This window comes from Calonectris borealis, chromosome 26 (genome assembly GCF_964195595.1).
Source record: "Calonectris borealis chromosome 26, bCalBor7.hap1.2, whole genome shotgun sequence".
NCBI lineage: Eukaryota > Metazoa > Chordata > Aves > Procellariiformes > Procellariidae > Calonectris > Calonectris borealis.
In genome coordinates, this window is record NC_134337.1 from 4,643,571 (window position 1) to 4,666,119 (window position 22,549).

General features: G+C 61.7%; 1 protein-coding gene across 1 annotated transcript in view; it reads left to right on the top strand.

Annotated features, from left to right (window-relative positions):
• FOXP4 (forkhead box P4) overlaps positions 1-16,979 on the top strand; it is a 41,398-nt gene extending 24,419 nt beyond the window's left edge. The window contains exons 5-16 of the mRNA XM_075173951.1: positions 2,127-2,274; positions 2,821-3,025; positions 3,312-3,416; positions 5,900-5,987; positions 8,102-8,185; positions 8,749-8,950; positions 9,037-9,113; positions 9,334-9,435; positions 13,738-13,859; positions 13,987-14,053; positions 14,171-14,337; positions 14,577-16,979. Of these exons, the coding sequence (XP_075030052.1) occupies positions 2,127-2,274; positions 2,821-3,025; positions 3,312-3,416; positions 5,900-5,987; positions 8,102-8,185; positions 8,749-8,950; positions 9,037-9,113; positions 9,334-9,435; positions 13,738-13,859; positions 13,987-14,053; positions 14,171-14,337; positions 14,577-14,721 (1,512 nt within the window). The 3' untranslated portion in view covers positions 14,722-16,979. The remainder of the gene's footprint in view (positions 1-2,126; positions 2,275-2,820; positions 3,026-3,311; positions 3,417-5,899; positions 5,988-8,101; positions 8,186-8,748; positions 8,951-9,036; positions 9,114-9,333; positions 9,436-13,737; positions 13,860-13,986; positions 14,054-14,170; positions 14,338-14,576) is intronic.
• The last annotated feature ends 5,570 nt before the right edge of the window (positions 16,980-22,549 follow it).

Below are 22,549 nucleotides of genomic sequence, written 5' to 3' on the forward strand. Positions count from 1 at the left end.
CCGGGCTTGCCCCGGGGCCCCCGGGGAGGGCGGCAGCAGAGCTGGGAAGAGGAGGAGAAGCCCAGCCCAGCCCAGCCCAGCCCATCCCATCCCATCCCATCCAGTCCCATCCTGTCCCAGCTGCTGTTTCTAACCAAGGCGAGGACACGTGTGTCCATCCCACGCGGTGGCAAAGCTTCCCCTCGCAGGGGACGGGGACACCGTGGGGGACAGCACTGCCTTGGTTAAGGCCCTTGGACATGCAGCCTGGTCCTGCCTTTTCCCCTCCATGTGGTCCTACAGTCTATGGTCTCCTCCGGTCCCGTGGCCTGAAGCCCTCCTGGCTCAGCTCCTTGCTCAGGAGCGAGGGCAAGCGCGGGGATTTCTCTTCACTGAGCAGAAACCGCTTTGATTTGTGCCTTTTTCCTCAAGCATCAGAGGTGCAGGACTGAGGCAAAGCCAGAGAGGATCTGGACCTGATTCTGGGGGGACAATTCTGCCACGGCCAAGAGGTGGACAGGACAGGGAGGAGTCCGCACGTCCTTCTGAGGCTGAGAAAGCAGATTTAAACTCTCTCTGAGCCCTGTTCAGGACTCGCAGTTGTGCCTTACGTTGCAGACCGCAGGGACTTTGCAGCGCAGTGCCTGGAGCCTGTCCTCACCCTCCTTTTCGCAAAGCCGCGGCCGAGCATCAGCAGCATCTGCAGGGGACACCCAGGGCCCCGGATGCTGCTTCGGGTACGGCAGCATGTGCGGATTCCAAACTAAGCCGTGAACTGGGTTTGCCACGGAGAGTCTGTCCGCTGTTCCCCGGGGAGCAGAGAGCGAGATGCAGCCTCGGGGATCACCGAGAGAGCGAGGTGGGGCTGTGCCAGGTCCCTGGGATCCCCGGTGCACCGGGGGCCTGAATCCCCGCGATGCTCAGACCCAGCCAGAAGATAAAAAAAAAGGACATTTCCTATTGCAAAGCTCTTGCGCTCATCAGTAAGAACACGGACGTGAAAATACTTCTTTTTGGGCCCAGCGGTGCGGCTGCAAAGTGCCCCCACTCAAAAATGCGGCGAGATCGGGGGAAGCGCCTTAGCGTGGCTCGGCCGGTGTGCTCTGCCGGGGCGGGGGCTTGCTCTGCCGAGAGGGGCCCCGGCACTTTTCTTGCTGAGGATAACGGAGCTGCGGTGCAGGGGCCGGGCTGCTGCTGGGGCTGTCGGTGCGGCACAGCCGGCTCACGCTGCCTGCCAGCCCGGCTCCTCGCAACCTGCAAACAACGTCTGTGCAAACAGAGGGGTTCAAGGGGTTACGGAGACGCCTGCCCCGCTAATGAGGCCGGGCAGGCCCGGGGCAGCTCCCCTCTCGTGGCTGGCTGGGATTAGCAGCTGCCTGTCCCCATCCCTAATTGAATTCTCTCCCCTTCAGTTAATTCTCATGGATTTCTTGGTGCCTCCCCAGGGACCCGTCCTGCCTAACTAGTTTAGGGCCGGCTATGCCGGTCAGAGCACGGCCGGCTACTGGGGACGGGTGGGAGAGTCGCCTACCTGGGGGATGCTCGTGGCCGGGGTGGGGGCACCGGTGCTGGTGCCTGGGGGCCGGGAGCGCTGGGCGCCTGCTCCCCTGCGGATGGTTGTTTTCTGCCCCACCACGAAGGGGCTTGCAATGGTCATTTTTGGCAAATAGGGACCGTTTCCCTGCTTAAAGGATGGTGTTAGGCATCTGGGCAGCCTTAGGATGCCTTTTAGGTGCTGGGAGCCCCTTTCCTCTGGTGATGCTCGGTGCCCACGGGAGCTCGCCCCATGGCTGAGCCTCCCCGCGTGGGACCCCACGGCTCGGGTTTACGGGTTCGCCCATCTTGCAGGCAGAGCTGGGTCTCTGCTCTGAGCAAGCCCCCAGCTCTGCTCGCTCCCTCTCTTTTCTGTGCTTTATTTTTCCCTTCCCCTTTCCTTTTCTTCCCCTCCTCTTCTGATAGATCAAAGCCTCTGTCCGGCTCAGCCGCAAGCTGAGCGGGCACGGTGGCCCAGCAGCAGGATGGAGGCATGCACGGCCGCGGTACCGCCGCCGCGGGCATCCCTCGCTGCCACCCTGCCTCCCCTGCGAGGTTTCTGCTGCAAGGCTGGAAATAACGTGCTTTGATTTCTCCCTTTTGTCTCCCGGCAGCCGTTAGGGAACAAGCAGCTGGCCTTCCAGCAGCAGCTCCTGCAGATGCAGCAGCTCCAGCAGCAGCACCTGTTAAACCTGCAGCGCCAGGGGCTGGTGAGCCTCCCCCCGGGGCAGGGCACCGTGCCCCTGCAGACCCTGCCCCAAGGTAAGGACCCCTGCCCGGGGTGGGGAGCCTGTTGGGGGGGCCCCCACGGCTGCAGCTTCTCCCTGCTCTGGGTGAGGGAGGGCTGGGGAGGGGGCAGGGGCGTTGCTTTTTCTAATGCGCCCGTCTAAAGTTTGGGGTCTGATTGCATTAATGGCTGGAGTAGCCTAGGAGAGTTGGAGCTGGGTTGTCGGCAGGATTGGACCCCCAGCTTCCTCTTGCAGGGGGGTGCCCGGGTGCAGGGAGCCGGGGTCTCCTCCCCACCGGGGGCAGATCTGCGGGGCTCCGTGGGTGCTGTGGGTGGCTTGTTTTAGGGCTTCCCAATGGGGCCGTGCAGCCTCTCCTCCCCGGCTGCCGGCACAGAGGGCTGTGCCCAGCTTTGGGTGATGATTTCCCGGTGCACGGTCCGTGCCTGAGATTTGGGGAGCCGAGCTGTGCCGGCTGGAAAGGGAGGGAGCCTGTGGGGTCCTGAGCCAGCCTGGTGCATGGGTGCAGTGGGTGCTGCTCCTTCTCCCCGCTGACGGCGGGCGCTTTCTCCCCGCGCCGTAGCTGTGTGCCCCTCGGACCTCCAGCAGCTCTGGAAGGAGGTCACGGCCGCCCAGCCCGTCGAGGACAGCATTAAGCAAGAAGGTCTTGACCTCACCACCAACACCTCCAACTCTACCTCGTTTTCGGCCGCCAAGGTCTCGCCTCCCATTTCCCATCACCCTCTGCCCAACGGACAGAGCACCATGCACACGCCGAGAAGGGACAGGTAGAGCTGGGTCGGGTCCTGGCACTTCGTGTTTTTACCCCCGGAGAGGTGGAAGGGGTCGGGATCTGTTACCCATGGGGCTGGCAATAGGGTTGGGAGGGCTGGGGGGTTTCTGCCGACCCCATAAACAAGGCCTTGTCACTGTTTCGCTGCACCCATGTGCCCGTGGAGGGCAGGGAGCCATTGCTGCGGGGTCTCCGGTGGGTCCCTGAGGGCTGGCCCCGTGCATGGGAACGCTGGAACATCACGGCTGCCCCGCCTGACAGTCCCTTTCCGTCTTCTGCAGCTCTTCCCACGAAGAGACCCCCAGCTCCCACCCGCTCTACGGCCACGGAGAGTGCAAGTGGCCCGGCTGCGAAACCCTCTGTGAGGACTTGGGACAATTTGTCAAGTAAGTGCTCCCCTTTTTGGGGGAGGTTTTCCTGGAGGAGGGGAGAGCCCGTGCTCTCGGGCCAGGACAGCATGGGGCTAGCAGAGGGGGAGACCCTGGAAATGGGTCCGGACACCCCAAAGGCTGTCTGCCCAGGGCCGGGGGGCCCTATGCAAAAGGAGAAAACACCAGAGGTTGCTGCTAGAGGAGAAGAGACCCGGTGCAGCGGGCAGGAGCGGGCAGGAGCAGGCAGCAGGCGAGGGGAGCTCGCAGCTCCCCTCCTGGGGGGCGAGAGGAGGGGAGGAAGCAGATGGCGGCGCGGCAGCCCGCTGACACCGCTTGTGGGCTCCGGCGCTGACTGATTAACTCCGCTGTCGAAGAGCCCTCTGCTAGCGTCAGGGTCAAACAAATTGTTTTCACGCTTCGTCAGAGGTTTACTTAATTAGTTCATTTGCAATTAGATCTCTTTGTAGCCAGGATTTTTAGCAAAGACATCAGAAGGAACTGACGGGCTTGCTTGCTCTTTCCCCTCCGCCTCTCCGGCTGTCTGCTCGGCACGGCGGCCGAGACCCACCAGCGCGCGCTTTGCTCTCCGTCAGCGAGATTTTGGGTTTTTACAAACTGATCCCATCCACTGCCACGCACTGGGGGCCAGCTCCGGCAGGAGCATCCCTCGGACCGCACCAGCCTCCTCGTTCCCAGGAAAGGAGCTGGGCAGAGGCCTCGCACGGGAGGATGAGGAGGGGCGAAGGCAACCTGGGGAGGCTGGGGGAGCGTTGCCTGGTGGCGATTGAGTGAGTGAATGAGTCAGGCTCCTGCGTCCTCCTTCCTCTGCCTCTGACTCAGGGGGTGAACCTAGATAAGGCATCTCCTCCCGCCTCTCCGGGCGTGTTTACATGGCACGGGGCAGATGAGCAAGCTCCGGTTTGGAAGCTGGAGCTGGGGTTGGCAGGGGATGGCCGGGGCTGGGTCACGGTGCCAGGAGACCCTTGCTGTGCCCAAGGGGCAGCCTCCCTGCCACCACTAGTGAAGCGTTTCTGTCCCCTCTGCCAATGTGAGAACACGTTGGGGTGTGGGACAGACAGACAGAAAACTTCCAGCTCCCAAAGCCTGAGCCCAGCTGCAGCGTGGACCTTGCTTTGAGTCCAGGCACCGGCTTCGAGCCTCCTCTGAGCATCACCTCCATGGAGTAGCTCGGAAAGCCTCAGCGTTGGGGTGGAAAGGGGCAGCGCGTCCTTTGAGCAGTGGTTTATAAAAGCCCGTGAGGGTCAGTGGGAGACGTCTCTGTTCCCGCTCAGCACAGTCTGGGCTCTCAAAAGCTTTTTCCCTGGAGAAACAGTCGTGCGGGGAGAGGAACGGGAGGCTCGGTCCAGCTGCAGCCCTGCGGAGCGGGGCTGAGACACCGGCGGGGTTTGCTCACATACAGGCTTGGCAGCTGGTCCCAGTTACCTAACTTGTTTTTGCAAGTTGGGGCTGGAAGTCTCTCGCAAACAGCCGGGTGAGACTCCCGCCGTCTTCCGCATCCGGACCGAGCGCAGATACTCCTGAGGCACCTTCTCCTGGGATGTCTCAGCAGAAGGATCTCAGTCTTGGTCCTGGAGAGCATTGGCCCATGGCCCTGGGACACCTGCGTGTTTCCCGGCGTCGGATGCCACCTTTTGGGGTGTTCCCGGGGTGGCCCTGGTGCGGTTTGCCCTGCTACCCAGCATCCCCCCTCCGACCTGTCCCAGTCCTCCAGTGAGGACCCCCCCGGGTTTGCACCCACCCCAGCAAGGACATGGCCTGGCCGTGTGACGTCTTTGGGGCTGGGTGCGTCCGCAGGCTGCCGCTTTGCTGGGTCTGGGGGCGAGAACCCCCACAAGGCGATGCCGGGACGTCCCTGGCTCTGGAGCAAGTGGCATCCCTGTCACCGGCTGCTTGCCTGTGCCGGGAGCCCTTCCCCTCCCCGAGAAGGAGGGAGGGCGGTGAGGACCAAAGGTCCTTGTGCTTTATGAACATAAAATGCCTTATAAACATAAGGCACGAAAGCGGTAGGATGAGGAGCACCCTGGAAATGTCACCTTCTGCCTTAGGTGGTTTCCTTAGAGGGTGTAAGTAAACCTCCGTAATGCCGCCTTTGTCCTGGAAACCTGCTCCTCAGGTCCTCCTGGGCACCTCCTGCCAGCAGTCCTTGAGGACTTTCCATCAACCGGTGGCTGCTCCTAAACACCGCGGGGCTGCCCCGGGCAGGGCTGGTTGTCTACGGCCGCCCTCCAGCCCGGGTTCGGAGCGGAGGCACAGCCCAGTTTGCTTGGCTGCCTTTGTGCCTCAGTTTCCCTTCTGCTCATCATGCTTTGGGCAGCAGTGCCGGAGCATCCCCAGCACGGGCAGCGCCTCACGGGCGTCCCCGGGCGTTGCTGCGGTGCAGGCGGTTTGCAGGTCAGGGCTGATCCCAGGTGTGGCCCCGGCGGAGGGGCCGCATTTCGGGCATGTCCAGACATAAACGCCCGTGTTCTTCTCCCCAGACACCTCAACACAGAACATGCACTTGATGACCGAAGCACGGCGCAGTGTCGAGTCCAGATGCAAGTGGTACAGCAGCTGGAAATACAGGTGGGTACCGCCTCAGCCTCCAAGGACGCGCCTTTAAAAAGCCGTCTCCTTTCCAACTCCGCACGCCGTGTCTTGGCTGCTCTCTGCAGGAGGGGAGCAGGGAGGTTGGGGACCACTAGCAAGAGAACTAGTCACCCCAGTGGCACGGGCACTCATTTTAAGCATCCCTCCCAAATAGGGGTGCTGCAATGCTCCTGATGGGGATCAAGACCTGGAGGACCCTCCAACTGGTTCCCCCTCTGACACCAGTGTCCCTGCATGAGTATGATGGGGCTGGAGGAAGGGACAAGCCGTCCCTCCTGCCCAAAGCATCCCTGTGGGTACAAGGAGATGCCACAGACCTGGAAGCCACGTGTCACCTCGGGGGGGTGCGTGCCCACAGGTGGGACGTGAGCTCCCATGCCCCAGCCCTCGTGCCCGGCCGTGCTGCCGTAGCGAGAACCACAGGGCTGCTGGGCTCTTTGGAAATCAAGCCACTGATTTTGGTGGCTGAGCATGGTCTTTGGAGCCCAACTTCAGGGTGCTATTTTTGGAAAATCAGTTCTTTAAACAGTGCCTTTCCCAGCATCTCCGACTCCCCAACGTGCCGTGCGTAATTCGGTGAATAGAGAAGGGAGGGGGGAAAATGGAGGAAACGGAGGGTTTTCGTCTTGGGACCTGAAAGCCATCGAGGGGGAAGGTGGGACGGGGCAGGGGTCTCTGTCAGAGGGTCGCTCACCGAGACCCCCATGGCATGACGGTGCCTGGGTGCCCGGCTGTTCGGCCAGGGGCTGGCAGGAGCGCGAAGCGGTTTGTGGCCATCGCAGTGCACGGTGATGGGTATCATTGCGGGGGATGCCAGCCCCGGGGGGGGCAGCGGGCCGTGATGTGCGGCAGCCTTGGCAGCCTCCGCCCGGAGATACGATACCGGGGGCTGCGGGGTGGGGGGGATGCAGCAAAACCTGCCCTGGGCGGGGAGGCTGCGAAGCCGCCTGGGCGAAGCCGTGCGATCGCCTCCTGCTCCCCAGCCCTCGTAAAGCGAGAGGTTGAAAGCAATTACTGGGGCTTAAAGAGGGGAGGGAAAGGAAAGGGAAAAAAAAAGGGGGGGGGAGGGAAAGCTGAAGGGCGAGCAGAAAGCTGCGTGTGCAGAGAGGAGAACCTGCCACCGGAGCTACCAATTATAAAGTTTTCAGCACGGAGCTCCCGCTGTGCCGGCGGAGAGCGTCTGCATCACGAGGGGAGACCTGTCAGCTCTAATGAGCACCACGGCAGCGCAAAAGCATCCGAGCTGCTCCAAACTTGCAGCAAACTCCGCTCTGGCTCCTGCCTTTAACTCCTTCCTCGCCCGGCTCCCGGCTCCGGCGCCTGCCCGGGGAGGGGGCTTGGCTGGTGGGGGAGCCGGCGGCACGCGGGGACACGGCCGAGCCCCGAGCTTGAGGGGTCGCGGCAGAAAGGGATGGTGACGGGAAGAGAGCGGGTGTCAGATCCCATCGCCTCCGCCGGGCTCAAAATCTCTCCTGGTGCCACAGTGAATATTTCACCCTTCTCCGCACTCCGGGGAGTAAACAGGCGGGAGCGCGCAATTAAAGCGATGTTGCGCGTCCGGGTGGATGGATGGACGGACGGAGGGATGGGTGGATGGACAGGGAGCTGCTGGTGAGCGGGAGGCAGCAGAGGCTGGAGGAGGGCGAAGGGGACGGGGACGGCTGGCACCAGGGCGCAGGGACCAGAGCGTCCGGGAAGGAAAGCGAGGGCTGCGGTGGGTGGCGGGGACAGGACCCTGCTAGTGGATGGCAGCTTGAAGGAGTGAGAAATTACTCCGTTTCACCATAGAATTTTTTATCTGGCTGCACACGCGGAGCTGAAGCAGTGGCGGCCTCCGTGCCCCCCACGATGGGTGCCATAGCCCCCCCGCAATGGGTGCCGTAGCCCCCTGCAGAGCCACAGTCCCGCTGGGGCTCTCGGAAGGGCTCAGCATCAGGCAGGAGGTGGCTCCTGTGCAGATGCTGGAGGATGCTGCCTGCCCAGAGCCAGGGCTGGGGGCTCGGCAGGCAGCTCCCCCAGGCCGTGGGCACCTCCGCGGGTGACTGCCGGCACCGCCTGACCTTCTCCCTTCTGCTTCTTGCCTCCCGCAGCTGGCAAAGGAGAGCGAGCGTCTCCAAGCAATGATGGCCCATCTTCACATGAGACCTTCAGAGCCAAAGCCTTTCAGCCAACCTGTAAGCGTGCATCCCCCTCCTGCCCTTCTACATCTCTGCAGCCGCCCCCTCTCCTCCCTTTTCCCCTTGCCGCTGGCTGCTGTCCCCTCCCTGCCCTGCGCATTGTCACCGCAGCCCTGCGTGGCCCGGCTGGCCGGGCTCCCCAGGACGGGCATGCCCTGACTCTGCTCCGGCGCATGTAGCCTGGTCCCTTGTGCCGGTGCAAGGCATCAGGCAGGAGTGAAACGCAGCCTGTTGTGCTGCTCAGACAGGGAGTGGGTGCATCCCGTCCCGTGGGTGCATCCCGTCCCGTGGGTGCATCCCGTCCGATGGGTGCATCCCGTCCCGTGGGTGCATCCCGTCCCGTGGGTGCATCCTGTCCCTGTGGGTGCATCCCGTCCCGTGGGTGCATCCCATCCCTGCCGAGCCCAGCAAATCTCCCCCTGCAAGCCCTTCACTGCCCGCTTTGCGGCACGAGCCGGCTCAGCCCCACCGAGCTGCCGGTGTGCCGGGGGCTCTCCCAGCCCCTGCCTCCCCCGCGCCGGTGCCCAACCACCCGCCCTCCCTCCCGCCTGTCCGTGCAGCTGAACCTGGTCTCCAGTGCCACCCTCTCCAAGAGCACTTCCGACACGTTCCCCGACGGCTTACCTCATCCCCCCACCTCCGCCACGGCGCCCATCACCCCCCTGCGGCAGGGCCCCTCCGTCATCAGCTCTTCCACTTTACACAACGTGGGCCCCATCCGCAGGAGAAACTCGGAGAAGTTCTGCACCCCAATATCTTCAGGTGAGCTCCGGGATGGGGCACCCTCCATCACGCGGTCCCCGGGTCCCAAAGTGAGTCCCTTCACCCGCTTCTTGTCCCCCCTCCAGAACTTGCACAGAATCACGAGTTTTACAAAAACGCGGATGTCCGGCCACCCTTCACGTACGCCTCGCTCATCCGGCAGGTGAGTGGCTCCCCGCGCCGCGGGGTTCAGCTCTGCACCCCAAGACCCGCCCACAGGGCACCTCGGGCAAAGCCGCGCTCTCCCCCACTTTCTCGGTCCTGGGGGAGCCCCTGCGCCCGCTGAACCCCCATTTCTGCCCCTCATGCCTCGCCACGGGACGGGTGTCGAACCCCACCAGGGCATCGCGAGTGATGCTCTTCTCCCCTCTCTGGTTTCCCAGGCCATCCTGGAGACCCCCGACAGGCAGCTAACGTTGAACGAAATCTATAACTGGTTCACGCGGATGTTTGCCTACTTCCGAAGGAACACGGCTACCTGGAAGGTGAGAGCAGCCCTGCTCGGCGCCGCGGGGCTCGCCCCATCCCACCCAGGGCTCGCCCCGTCCCACCCGGGGCTGCCTGCTGTGGGAGATGCTCCAGCTTATATGGGCACCTGTGGTAAAGGACCAGTTCATTGCACAGCTCTGAGATGGCGCAGGAAATTATTTTGTGGGTAAATCCCACACTTTTCCCCCCAAAATGCATCCCTGGTCTCTGGGAACGCATCGTCCATGCAGTAGGATATAGCAAAGGACTGCGCTGTAGAAACCCGGGGCTTTCTGCGGAGCGGGGGTTGGAGCAGAGCCGGGAGAAGGGCAGAGAAAAGAGTGAGACACTCGAAATAGCAAATAAGGTTAATGATAACCCGGGGCGGGTGGCACGCTGCGAGCGGGAGATGCCGCAGCCGGGCTGCGAAAGGCGACGGCTGGGTCTCGGCAGCGGCCGGGGAGGCGGGTGCTGGTCCCTGGGGACGGAGGGAGGGCGGTGGTGGCTGGGGGGGGACCATCAGTGAGTGGGAGCACCCGGGGCTCCGCCGCAAGACCCCGAGCGGGTGCCTGTGCCCATCGGCTCCCCCCACCCAGTGCACGGCGCTGTAGGGGCAGGTGTTGAGGAAAGATTTTGGCACCGAGGAACCATTTGTCGCTGGCCTGGGCTGATGCGCGTGGGGCTGGGGCTGCTCCTGCCTCGGTTATTTAGAAATCGCCAAACCTGAGAGAAGCGAGAAAACACATTTCAGAGGAAAGGAATGGTTGTGAGAAGGAGCAGTTATTGCCCCGGCCGGGAAGGATTTATTTATTGTTTCCTGCTGCATGTATTGGCTAAGGCACAGCTTCGTCCTGCGCAGGGTAACGAGCAGCAAAGTGGCAGAGGGAGACTAACAATTAAAAAAAGCCATTAGAATAAGCGGGGTGGTGCAAGCGAGATGGCGCGTTTTGAAAGGGTTAAGGGAGGAATCGGTTATTCTGGAGCCCGGGGCCCCCGTGCGTTGCTGCTGCAGATCAGAGCTGACCGCGGCAGGGGTTTGCATCTCTGCAGCAAACTTTGGGTGAGTAACGGGTGTTTTGGCACCAGAGTCATAGGGGTGGCCGTGGCTTCGGCACGGACCATCCCGAGCATCCCCGCGTGCCGAGTGGGGAGGAAGGTGGTGGGAAGGAGCAGGGTAGGAGCAGTTGGAGGTGCCTGGGCCATTTTTGGTGCTGGCCGTGGCCCTGCGTCAGCCTGGAGTCCCCCTCACGGCACGCGCGCAGCACTGCAGGCCGGCGCCGCGCAGGGAGCGGTGCTGGGAGCATCGCTGGCCGCCACCACTGCTGCCCCGGCCAGGCCCGTGGGGACACCCCCGGGTTTGGGGAGAGGGTGGGAAGTGATGGGGAGCGTTGGGGCAGAGAGCCCGGTGCGGCCGTCGCTGCTCCCAGGACGGTGTCTCGCTGCGGGGCAGAGCAGGGTCCGTCCGGGGCAGCACTTTCCCCACTCCCTGCCTCAGTTTCCCCATCTGTGGAATGAGATAATGGCAGGTGAAAATGCCTTTTTCCTTCCCTAAAAGGAATGAATGTTTTGGGGTTTTTTTTCTTTGCAGCTCGCCTGCACCCCATGTTACCCAAGGGCAGATGTCTCGGAGAGGGGCATCCCCCAGCCCTTCTGGTTCCCTTTTTGCTGCTCTTCATTTTTTCCTGTTCCACCACCAAAAGGGACGGCAGGGAATTAAAAAGAGCCGGGGGGGATGATTCCCTTCACAACTTTCTGTATCCAAGGCCAGGCTTCTTTTGAAGGAGGGGGATACGCAAGAAAAAACAACATATTTCCGTTCTTCAGAAAACCACCGTTTTCTGCTGCAGCTTCTCCCTCGTCTCCTGCCTCAGCTGCCCCCCGGGATGGGGCAGGGGTGCCGGGGACCAAGGTGGGTACCCCGTCCCCACGGCGGGGCAGAGCCGCGGTGCGGCGTGGGGGCCCACGGGGAGACCCCCGGCACGGCACAGGGAGCGGGGCCGGGGGCGTAAAGCAAACATCATTAGAAAAGACAAAGATGAGAAGCAAACAGAGCAGCCAAGTCTGGCACTGAACAAATACTCTGTCAAAATACAAAAGCCACGTTAGGATGAGGCAGGGACCCCCCCCCGGCACCGGGCGGGAGGATTCCCATGTCGGGGGTCTCGCCTGGCACCTCCTCCACGTCCCGGCACCCTGCCCGACACCCAGCACCGGGGACGGGGCATCCCAGGCTCCGGTGATGCTGAATGGCATCCTGCCCGGTGCCAGGATTTATTTTATCTCCACTTTTGCCTTTGCAAACACGTACCCGCCGGTGCCTGGAAGCAGGGGGGGTGTCACAGGGGGGTGTCACAGGGGGAAGAGGGGGGACCTGGGCGCTGCCAGGCCAGGGCTGCGTCTCCGTGTTGCAGGAAAGGTTTCGGCTTTGCCACGCTTCTTGCCTTTAATCAGGGCTTTGTTTGGACGAGGAGCCCCCTGCGCGCACAGGAAGGAGGAAGGGGAGCGCGGGGCAGGATCCGGCCCCGGCGAGGGGAGGAAGTCCTGTGTTTGCGTGCCAGGGGACAGGGGTTCAAGGGCAGCGGCCGACCCGGCCCCGGCCGGACCTCAGACCCCCGGGCGTGGGCAGGGAGCGGGGTATTTGCAGAGATGGTGCAAGGGCAGAGCAGGGGCCGGGGACTCATCCTGCTCCATCGCTGGCCGGGGAGCGCAGCAGTGCCTGGGGTCCCCCTTGGATTTCCAGCTCCCCGGGCTGGCTGTCTGCGCGGTGCCGAGCGCGGCCGGGCCCTCCTCTCCGGGCGATGCCAGGGCTCTGAGGACGAGGGATGCCTCAGCCCCCGGGGCGGGCATGTCCCCAAGGGAGCGTATCCCCGGCGATGGCACCGGGCTGGCACCCAGCTCTGCACCGCGCCCAGCATCACTCGAGGGGTGGGGCTGGCTGCCGACCCGCGGGTTCCCAGTACGACCCGCGGGTTCCCAGTTCCCCCCAAAAAACCGCATCAGACAGCACTGTGCCCAAATCTCATTCCCCAGAAATGGCTCCTGAGAACCAGGGAGCTGCTTCCGAGGTTTCCCCTCCGGGCCGGCTCTGCCAAACAGCGGGAGGAGCAGGAGCCTGCCCGTCCCCGCTGCCGGCTCTCGCCGGGGCCGTCGCGGCAGCGCCGGGCACGATGGCACGGCCGGGCCTGCTGGGGCGGGCAGCGGGCACAGGGCAGCGGCCGGAGGATGGAGGGATGGAGGGAGGGATGGAGGGATGGAGGACGAGGGAAGGAGGCCGGCTTTGTTTGGTTTTGTCCTTAAATTAAAAAGAAAAAGGGGGGACAGTGTGATTTGATGAGTTTCCGGGAACTCTAACACTTCCCAGCGCGGGGGGGTTCAGTCCTTGTGTCTCCTTTTGCCTTGTTGTGTTGGCCGGCTCCTTTGTTTATACAGCCCCCGTTCGACCTTTTAAATTGCTGTTAATGTTTTAGCGTAACGAATTAGTCTCTCATCACGAATCAGGACTCGAAATAAAAAAAAAAAAAAATATAAAAAAACCCTCCGAGGCCAACTTCCTGAAATTGGGGTCATTCTCATTTGCAAGGCAGAGAATCTGAGAACCTTAATGCAAGGAAATTTATTCAAAGGCAGAGCCCCGGCGTGATTAGGCCCTTTGTAATTATAGCTCGGAGAGATTCCACTCCAGCCTCCTGCCTCCCTCATGGATTAGCAAGTGAGTCGGAAAAATACACAGGATTTAATTAGAGGCAAATTAAAATTGGTAATGAAATAGGGGCAGTAGCAAATGGCAGGGAGTTGGAAGGGGAAAAGGGAGCTGGTATCTCTCGGGGCTGCGCTGTCTGCCTACGTGTGTGTCTCTTTATTTTACATTTAGAAATGTAAAGATGGTCGATGTAAAGAAGAAAGGGAGGGAAAGGACCAAAAAGGGAGGGTGGGGGGAAAGAAAAAGAAAGGAAGAGATTAGCCGGCTTTGCCGAGCATCGCCGAGCGAGCTGCAGCCGAGAGGGTGGCTCTGCTCCCGGCTCCTTGCTGGTGTGACTTGTCCCTTGTCCCACGCTGTCCCCGTCTTCCTCGGCATCTGGCCAAGGCCCACGAAATGGGGTCGCGTCCCACCTGCAGCGCAGGGGCTCGGCTCCTAAACCCTCTTGGCGCTGATGGGGTGAGCGAGCGTTTGCCGTAGCCCCGGGTGGCTTTGCAGAGCCAAGCGTGGCCCTGGGGACCCGCAGGGGCTGGGCGAGGAGGAGGATGGGGAGGAAGAGGAGGGGTCCGGCTGGCGGGGCGAGGGCCGTGCCGCTGAGCTCTCCTGCCCGCTCTGCCCGCAGAACGCCGTCCGCCACAACCTGAGCCTGCACAAGTGCTTCGTGCGCGTGGAGAACGTCAAGGGAGCTGTCTGGACCGTCGACGAGCACGAGTACCAAAAGCGAAGGCCACCAAAGATGACAGGGTGGGTTCTCCTCTCCCACGGGACACAGCCCGGGAGCCACGCTCGCGCCCACCTCCACTGCCAAACCCCCCGTCCCCGGGCCGGGAGCGCTCAGCCGTCCATCGTTCCGCTTTCTCTTTTTCCACAGGAGTCCGACTTTAGTCAAAAACATGATTTCAGGACTCGGTTACGGAGCACTTAATGCAAGTTACCAGGTAAGGGCCCAGTCCCGTCCCTGGCAGGGATACGGGGACACTAAACCTTGGCCGCTCCGCAGTCCCGGTTTCCATCGCGGTCTCGCATCCTCGAGCCGCTGCTGCTTTTCGTTGCAGGCTGCGCTGGCGGAGAGCAGCTTCCCGCTGCTGAACAGCCCCACCATGATCAACACCAGCTCCGCCAGCGGCATGCTGCACGTGGGCCACGACGACGTGAGCAGCACCGTGGAGCAGGTCAACAGCAACGGCAGCAACAGCCCGCGCCTGTCCCCGCAGCAGTACAGGTCAGCCTGGCCGGGGGCGAGGGGACGAGGGACGGTGCCACTGGGTGTTACTGGGCTGCTGGAGGGTTTGGAGCTAAGGGATGGTGGCGGTGTGGGCGCTGGGAGCTGCTCGTCGCCTCCCGTGGCTCCTGTCCTCCGGGCGATGGGCAGCGTGGGGATGGAGGGGGTTTGGACTGAGCTTCGTGGGGTTGTGGCCAGCGGGATCGGGTACCCGAGGCTGAAGGCTTCCCTCCCCGCAGCCATCCAGTGCACGTGAAGGAGGAACCCGCCGAGGCGGAGGACGACAGCAGACCCGTCTCGCTGATGGCCACCACCAACCAGAATGTGACAATTCCCGACGACAGGGACCTGGAGGAGGAGCTGCCGGTGGAAGACTTGTCCTAAGGACCCCTTCCTCCTCCCCACCGAGGGGCAAACCCTCCCCACCCTCCCGGCCGGAGACCAAGCAACGGCTCCCACCTCCCCAAGGTGACCTTCGGCGTTAACCTGTTTTTTAAAGGCACTTCCACAAAGCAAAAGGGTTTCCTTGGTGCAACAACCTGTTGCTGACGGCGCGTCCCTCACGCTCCCCACTGCCCCGCGCTGCAGCCCCGGTGACTGACCGACCCCTGCCGCGGGGGCATCCCGCGACACGAGAAGCAAAAACCCAAAAGCTGGACTTTTTCTCCCCTCCTCCCTTGCTTTAGTGACTGGTGAACAAGGATGGTAGGTTGTTTCTGTCCGAAATGGTCCCTCCTTCCTTCCCCGTGCACGGTGGGCACAGGGAAGGCACCTCCGTCCCCTCTTCCCTGCGGTGCTCTGCCACCCGGCGATGCTCGAGCCTCCGCCAGCGACCGCCCCGGGGAGGGAAGGCGATGGCAGGAACCCGCTGTCATCTCTCCGTCCCCCAGTGGGTTTTGCACTAGGAGGGACCGTGGACCCTGCCCACGTGCTGCCTCCAGCCAGCTTTGGGGGAAGAAACAGCAGAAACGGGGGCGAGTCCTCTGCCGTGGTCTGGATGTCGGGCTTGCACCCTTGTCTCGCGGCTGGGGAAGGACGAGGACCGGCGCATCGGTGGGACTGCGTCCCCTTTGCCTTGTCACCTCCAGCAGGTTGCTAAACCGCCCGGCGAGCGGAGCAGCCGCCCTCCCCGAGCCCCCCGGTCCCCACTGGTGGTGGGGGGGCTGGTGGCACCCAGCAGTGATGACCATCCCCAGCCGACCGCCAGCGCCGGGCAGCGAGGATACGGCTCCCCGCTTCCTTCTCGACGCCGGCTGCAGCGGGTGACACCTCTCCCAGCGGCCCCGACTTCGACTTCAGGGAAAGGCTCCCGGCCCCCTGCGCGCCCGGTTCCTCCTCCGAAGCCGGGGCAGGGTCTCCGAGGCCGGGCAATGGCGCGGGGAGGCAGCATCCACCACCGCCGAGCCTCCTCCTGGGGGGCACCCGCAGAGGAGCTGGCACGGGCAGAGCCGGGCGGTGGGCGGCTGCTCGGCCATCCTGCCGGTAGCAAAGCCGACCCCGGTGAAACCCCGCGTTGGCCAAACCTGGCCGTGGCCGGCGAGCCGAGCCTGCTGCCACCGGGGCTCCCGCTTTCATCTTTTCTTTTCGTTATCCTTTTGTGTGCGTGTGCGTCCAGATGGGAAGATACCAAAAGGTTTCTAGAGACAGAAGGGCCGTAGTTCAGGTGAACAGATGGTATTAATGCCAAAAAAAAAAAAAAAAAAAAAAGAAATATTAATAATAATGAGAACAACGCAACCAAACACCCCTCTTCTCCCTGCTCTTTCTTTCTGTGGTGGTGATGTGGGTACCCAGCGCCGGGCTCCTCCCGGCAGGCAGCCGCGGCCTCCCCAGTGCCCCATGCTGGCCTCGGGGACCAGCACCTTCCTCGGGGACCAGCACCCTCCCCGGCACAGCCGGGCTGGCACTGGCTGTCCTGGCACGCAGCGGGGTCTTGGGGGACTGGGTGTGATGGATGTGGAGCTGCTCTCCTTTTTGAGCCCAGCTCCGGGCTCTCCCGAAGCGACCCCGAGTGCTGCTCCGTCCCTGCCTGTCCCCGGGTTGAGACACTGGCGGTGGGGGCTGCGTCACTGCCCCAGCACACGGTCCCCAGCCCCGTGCCGGGGTCCTGGCGCTGGCACCCCGGGGGCTGCGGTTTGGGTTGAAGATGTGACACGCAGCTGGGGGTCATGGGGGGTGTGCTTGTTTGTCCCCGTGCGTCACCTCTGTGACATCCCCAGGGGGCTCTCGGCCCTGCGACGTGTCCCCAGGGTGTGCCCGTACCTCGGATCATCCTTTTTGCTGCCTGTTGCGTCCTCGATACCCAGGTGGCTGCAGAGACAGGGGGGTCCCTGGCTCCCCCCCCTGCAGCCATCGGTGAGGCTGAGCAAACCCCCCCCCAGCCTTGTTTCCCTGTGCCACCCCAGCACCGTCCGGGGGATGCTGAGACCCTTGGGGAGCAGCAGCCGCCGGGGGAGGGGGGGGCAGGCACAGTCTAGGGGGGCTGTTAGTGGGGGTCACCAGCATCCCCCCCCGGCTGGTGTTGCAGAGGGGCCCTTTCCCCTCCCTGAAAAGCCAGAAAATCCTGCAAAACCCGCCCTCCCCAGCCCCACGCGTGGGTGCTGGCTGCCGCGGTGCGTGGGTGCTGGGCGCGCGGTGCCGTGCCGTGCCGTGCCGGCCTTCGCTAGGTGTCTCCACTCGACCCGTGTTTCTCCCCGCGCCGCAGCCTCGCTCGCTCCCTCGCTGCCGGAATACCAGGGCGAGGAGGTTGGCCGGGCCGCCCGCTTCTCCTCGCCCTCCGGCCTCTCCCCACCACCGCCGGCTCTGCCGGACACCAAAGACCCTGCTCGGGCTGGGGGGGCACGAACCGAACCCCATCTCTTGCAGCGTGGGTGCAGCCCCGTCCCCCCCGTACCTCCAAAGGGGCTGCGAGGCCGGAGGCACCGCGTGTTTTCCCCACCAGCTTTCCTTTCTTCTTGGTTTTTTTTTTTTCCCCCAGTCTTTTGATTTTAAGTTATTGTTTTAAACAAGTTTACAGCTGCCGCGGGTGGGTGTTGCTGGAGGGAGGCCGGCGTCGCGCATTGCTGCTTTCCTTGTACGAAGGAGCGGGGAGGGATGGACGGGGTGGATGTTGGGGTGCAGCCCCCGGCCCCCCTCCGCTGCTGCTCGGCCGCGGTTCACCCTCGGCGGGGGATCGCCTGCCTCCATCCAGGGTTTTGGGTTTTTGGTTTGCATCTTCCCAGCGATTGTGCCTCTTTATGGCAGCGCCAGCACCCGGTGTCACCCCTCGTGCTGCTCCAGCTTGTCTGGGACACCCCAGTGCCCCTGGGGAGGGAACGACCTTGTACTGGGAACGACCTGGCCTTGTACTGGGGACGACCTGGTCTTGTACTGGTGTAGTTCATCCTTTCCATGGAGGAGAAGGTTTTGCAGCCTGATGCATGCGGGCACGGCTGGTGCCGCAGGCGCTCGGGAGCTTGCACGGGTGCGGGGAGCCGTTGCACCGGAGGGTGGTGAGTGCTGCCGGCCCCGGCTCCCACCCACCGCCGGGGGCGTTTTGCTGGTGGGCCCTTCCCCACATCCACGGGCTGTGGGCTGTGCGTGGGTTCAGGCCCCCTCGCTGGTTTTCTGTGGGGTGTTTCAGTAGCGGCTCCCCTTCGTTTGCTCTTCCTGGGTCCTTTCCCCTCCCCTTCCTCCTGCTCTTCAAATTTAGCTTTTTAGCAGCTCTGCAACCCCCTGTTATTTTGCGTACGGCTGGGGCAAAATCCAAGGTGGTCCAGGCACGATGCGCCCGGCATCGGCGAGCCCTCCTCGCTGCAGTTCCTGCTCGGGGTGCGATTTATTTGTTTTTTTAAGCTTTTCCAGAGGTACAGACATCCCCGAAACGGCTCCCAGAGCCGGGGTGAGCCGCGTGCCTCCAGATCCCCATGGGTCCAGCCAAAATCCCCGTACACCATCACGTCCCTACCCCAGACCCCGCGAGGGCAACCCGGCACCTTCCCCTCCACACCGTATATTCCTATAGGTCGTTAGCCGCCATCCGGGCTCCAAAGAGCACTCTCTCTCTATATATATTATATATATAAAAATAAATATATAAATATAAAGGAGTTTTTTTCTTTAAACACATGCACAGGTTTGGAAAGTCCTGTGGCTCCAGGTGATGCCTCTTCCCCGGCCGTTGCTGAAGCGGGAATCACGGTGGGTGATTTCACGGGAAACGTGCCCGGTTTGATACTCAGGGGTAAATTTAATTCATTCTCTTACCCCCCACCCAGCCCGGCCGCCTCTGCAGGGTCCCATCTGAACCCAGATACCGTGTCCCCTCCCAGCCTCGCCCGCACCCACCCCCCTCACCCCTCTGGTTTATTTTTTGCTAGTTTTACAAAATTCTGCGTCTCTTACCTCAAACACACGCCGGAGGCGGGGAGGGGAGAGAAGGAAGGACAAAGGACCAAACGCAATGTGTGGCAGAATTGTATGTCTGTATATATTGAGATATATATATACTGGGTTTAAACCTACCAACGCGAATTGTTCTTTTTGGTTTTTTTCTGGATTTTTTTTTTTGTTTTATTTCCTGTTTCTTTGCCCCCTGGGGCAGTTCTGCGAGGGGAAGGTACGGGCACCTCACTGTAAGGAAAGGCATTTTTCTGGTATCTCCCACTGAAGGAATTACTCAGTTTTTCCATGTTTTCCGTTTTTTTCCCCCAATGATGTTCTTTTCTCCCCGAATAGCTAGAATGGGTAGAGCTGGGGAGAGGGTTGGAAACCAGTGCTCGAAGGGAAGGGGTGCTGGTAGCACTGGGGGGCTGCTGGGGAGGCCAGCGGAGGCGAAGGAGAAGCAGCAGCTGAACCGGCGTTAAACCAAAGGGTTTCTTTGCTTTGTTTACACCTGGCCTGGCCTGGCCACCCCCACCGCCCGAGAGGATCTCCTGGATCTAGGTTTTTGTCCTGGAAGTGTTGGGGAAGGTAGGGACAGGCCAGAGCCGGGGGCTTGGGGACCCTCCACTCCCCGGAGCTGCCTGCAATGGCCCCGGGGGGAACCCAGGTGGGTGCCGGGCTGGGGACATCCCCCCGGGGAAGCGCCAGCCCTGCCACCACCTTTTCCTTTATTCCCCCTTTTTTTTTCCCCCCCATCCTCTTTGGCGCTGGGTGGGAAGGTGATGCTGGGGAGGTGGGACGAGGTCCGAGGGGGCCGGAGGGTGGAGGGGAGGGAGGATGTGTATAAAGTGACCCTTTCTCTCCCGCCGCCGCTGCCGCATCCCTCGTGCTGTATAAAGGAAATAGCATTGCTGTGTATTTGTACTCTGAACTTCCGTGTGTCTGCTTTGGCAGACGGTAAACCCTTGTACAGTAGATCTAGCTGCATGTAATCTGTATGGACAATGGCATTATAAAATGCAATAAAATAAATTACCTATCATGCTGCTGTGCTGGCTGCTTTGTTATGATTATTGATTACAAAAAAAAAAAAAAATTTGCATTTTTTTAATCCTCGTAGGCTCTTCAGCAGCGAGGGAGCGATGGTCAGCCTGGGCGTCAGAGGGGAGAGAAGTGACTTGCTCTGCTCTGTCCATGTTGGGGTAGCTGGGGGGCTACAGCAGCCCTGGTAATTTAGGTCCGTCTGTCTACCCCTCACCAGCTCGCTCCTCCCAGCACCACGTGAACCCGGGGCATCTGCTGAAATCCCTGTTTCGGGTGGGTTTGCTGAGCCAGCCAGCCTTGGGTCACATCCTGCCCACAGGGTGTTTGCTGATGCTGCTGGTGGTGTCGCAGCAGCGGAGCCCCACGTCTGCCGGTGCTGGGAGCCGTAGGGTCGTGGTGCTGGGAGCCGTACGGTCCTCGTAAGCTGCCAAACCCAGGGCTTTTTGTTGCCAGCACCAGCCCACCCCGTAGAGCTGCATTGGCTGATGAGGAGCCGGGAGATGCTCAGTTTTTTCTGCAAGTTCAATCCCCTCCGAGCCCCGGGGGGCCGAGGCACGGAGAGGGGACCCGGCAGCACCCACCCAGTGCCCATAATGTCCCCGGGCGCTGAGGCACTGCTCCCTGCATCGCAGAAACCTGGGAAGTGCCTGAATTTCCCTGGATGTGCTGATCGCAGGGCAGAGCCCTGCCAGCCCTCCGCAGCACCCAGCTCGTGCTGATAGGTGCCAGCAGATGGGACGGGACGGGACGGGATGGGGCAGCAGTGGCCCCTGGAAAAGTGCAACGGCAGCTCAGGTAGGAGGGTCCCTCCTCTTCCTCACCAAACAGCCCTGTCCAGAGATGGGAAGGGTCTTCCCAAAGGCTGAGGCGAAGGTGAGTTGCTGGATGTTCTCTGGAGTTACCGCAGATCTGCCTATAAAACAGCAATAATTAAGAAGTTAAGAATTAGTAAGTAAGAGAGCTTTTGCCACTGCCCTTAAGGATTTTTTTCTCCTACTTCTTCTTTTTTTTTTTATTTTTTTAAGACCAGTTCCGCAGTGAAGCCCCTCCACCGCATGTTTAACACATCCATGTCCGTGTTCTTCAGAGGCCTCGTAATCCAGGCGCACCAGCGGTACCCACCGGCCGCCCGCGCTCGCCCGCACCGCAGAGCCCCCGGGCAGCCGCAGCCGGGGGACTGGAGGTTTCTTCAGAAGCGCTCGGTGCTCATCGGGGCTCCGAAAGCAGGGCCAGGTTTGCAGCCTCGATATCAGCCCCTTAAAAACAAAAAAGTGAGGTTTTGGCACCCCCCTCGGGGGATCGACTTCCCGGGGCATCGGGGCTTCGCCATCAGGAACTTCTGCCCATTGCATTATTTTTTTTCCTGAATATCCTCGCTCCGAATCCCGGCCAGAGCTGCAGCAGCAAACGGGACAGGGATAAGGATGGGACAGGGCAGAGAGCAGATTTCGGCCGCCACTGCGGCCCCCAGCCGCCTCGCAGCCCCTCGGTTCGCAGCCCAGCGAAATGGCTGGCTCCCATCTGCGTCTAGACCCTGCCAATATTAATAGACTGTTATATCCCCTTTCCCTCCGCTGCTCCGTCTCAGCCAAACTTGCTTAATCTTTTTTCCAGTGGCCCTTTTCCAGGGCTCTTTGAACCGCGGCCAGCTCGCCGGTGGCTTCCCGGGGCGCGCTGAACGTGCCTCCGCCAGCCCCTCGCCACCCGGCCGGGGAGCCTGAGCCAGCACCCATGGGTGCACGAGCCGTGCAGAGAGGCCGTGTCCCCGTCCTCCGCCAGCTCCCCAGGGCACGGGGGCTCACGGCCAGGCGCAGGCTGTCGATCGCTTGGGGGAGCATGTGGCTTTGATTGATTTAACACTTGGAGAAAGAGCTTTTAACTTTTAAACTAGAAACTTTTTTCCCTTTCTTTTTTTTTTTTTTTTTTTTTGCTATGGACATGAAAGCTTTCTTGGTTTGATTGCTAAACCAGTATGGGGATGGGGGAAGAGAGTGGGACCAGCGATCCCCTTCCCTTAGCTCCTGGGTGTGGAGCAACTCCATGTACTCAGAAAAACGGTGGCAGAAGGCACCCACCCCTCTCCTCCTCTTCCCTCCTGGGTGCTCCGGAGCCCGCATCCGTGAGGGTACCACCCTCCTCTCCAGCTAGCTCGATGCTTTGCCCCAAATTCGTGGGATTTTTGCACACCCCTGAAGCACAACATGGGGTTTGCTGCTGGGAGCGGAGCCCCTGGCCGGGGGCGAGTCGCTGCCTCAGGTGCACCCAGCCAGCACGGCTTTCAAATAGTCAAAAAGAACAAAAAAAAGGAAGGAGTGCTTTTGGTTGTTTGGGTTTTTTTTTAAATGAGCATTAAGGAATTGCAACAACCAGGGGCCAGGAAGGGAAGTGGCCAAAGTGTTCTTGCTCCGAGATCTGTTCCCTTCCCTGAGCCGCTGATGTCTGAGGGGGTCTCTGGTCCATGTGGCTGTATCCCCCCCCAGGACCAGGGCTGAGAAGGGGTCCCGAAACAGCGCATAGGGGCAGAGGGCACACACAGAGCCCTCAGCTCTGCAATGGGCCACGAGCAGGTTTGCTCCCTGCTTTCATCTCCCTTCTGCAGCCAGTTTGCTTCTGCGGTTTGTCCGTGGGGCTGGAGGCTGCTGCAGGAGGGGCAGCGCCTGGGGGTCCCGGCCCACCCTCTGCCCGGGGGCTGCTGGCCGGGTATAGACGAGTTCCTGTACGAAGAGACCTTGAATATACTTTGACTGCGTGCAGCTGATTTATTTTTCTCTTGCCACTCAGACAGCGATGTGTTCCCTGCGGAGAG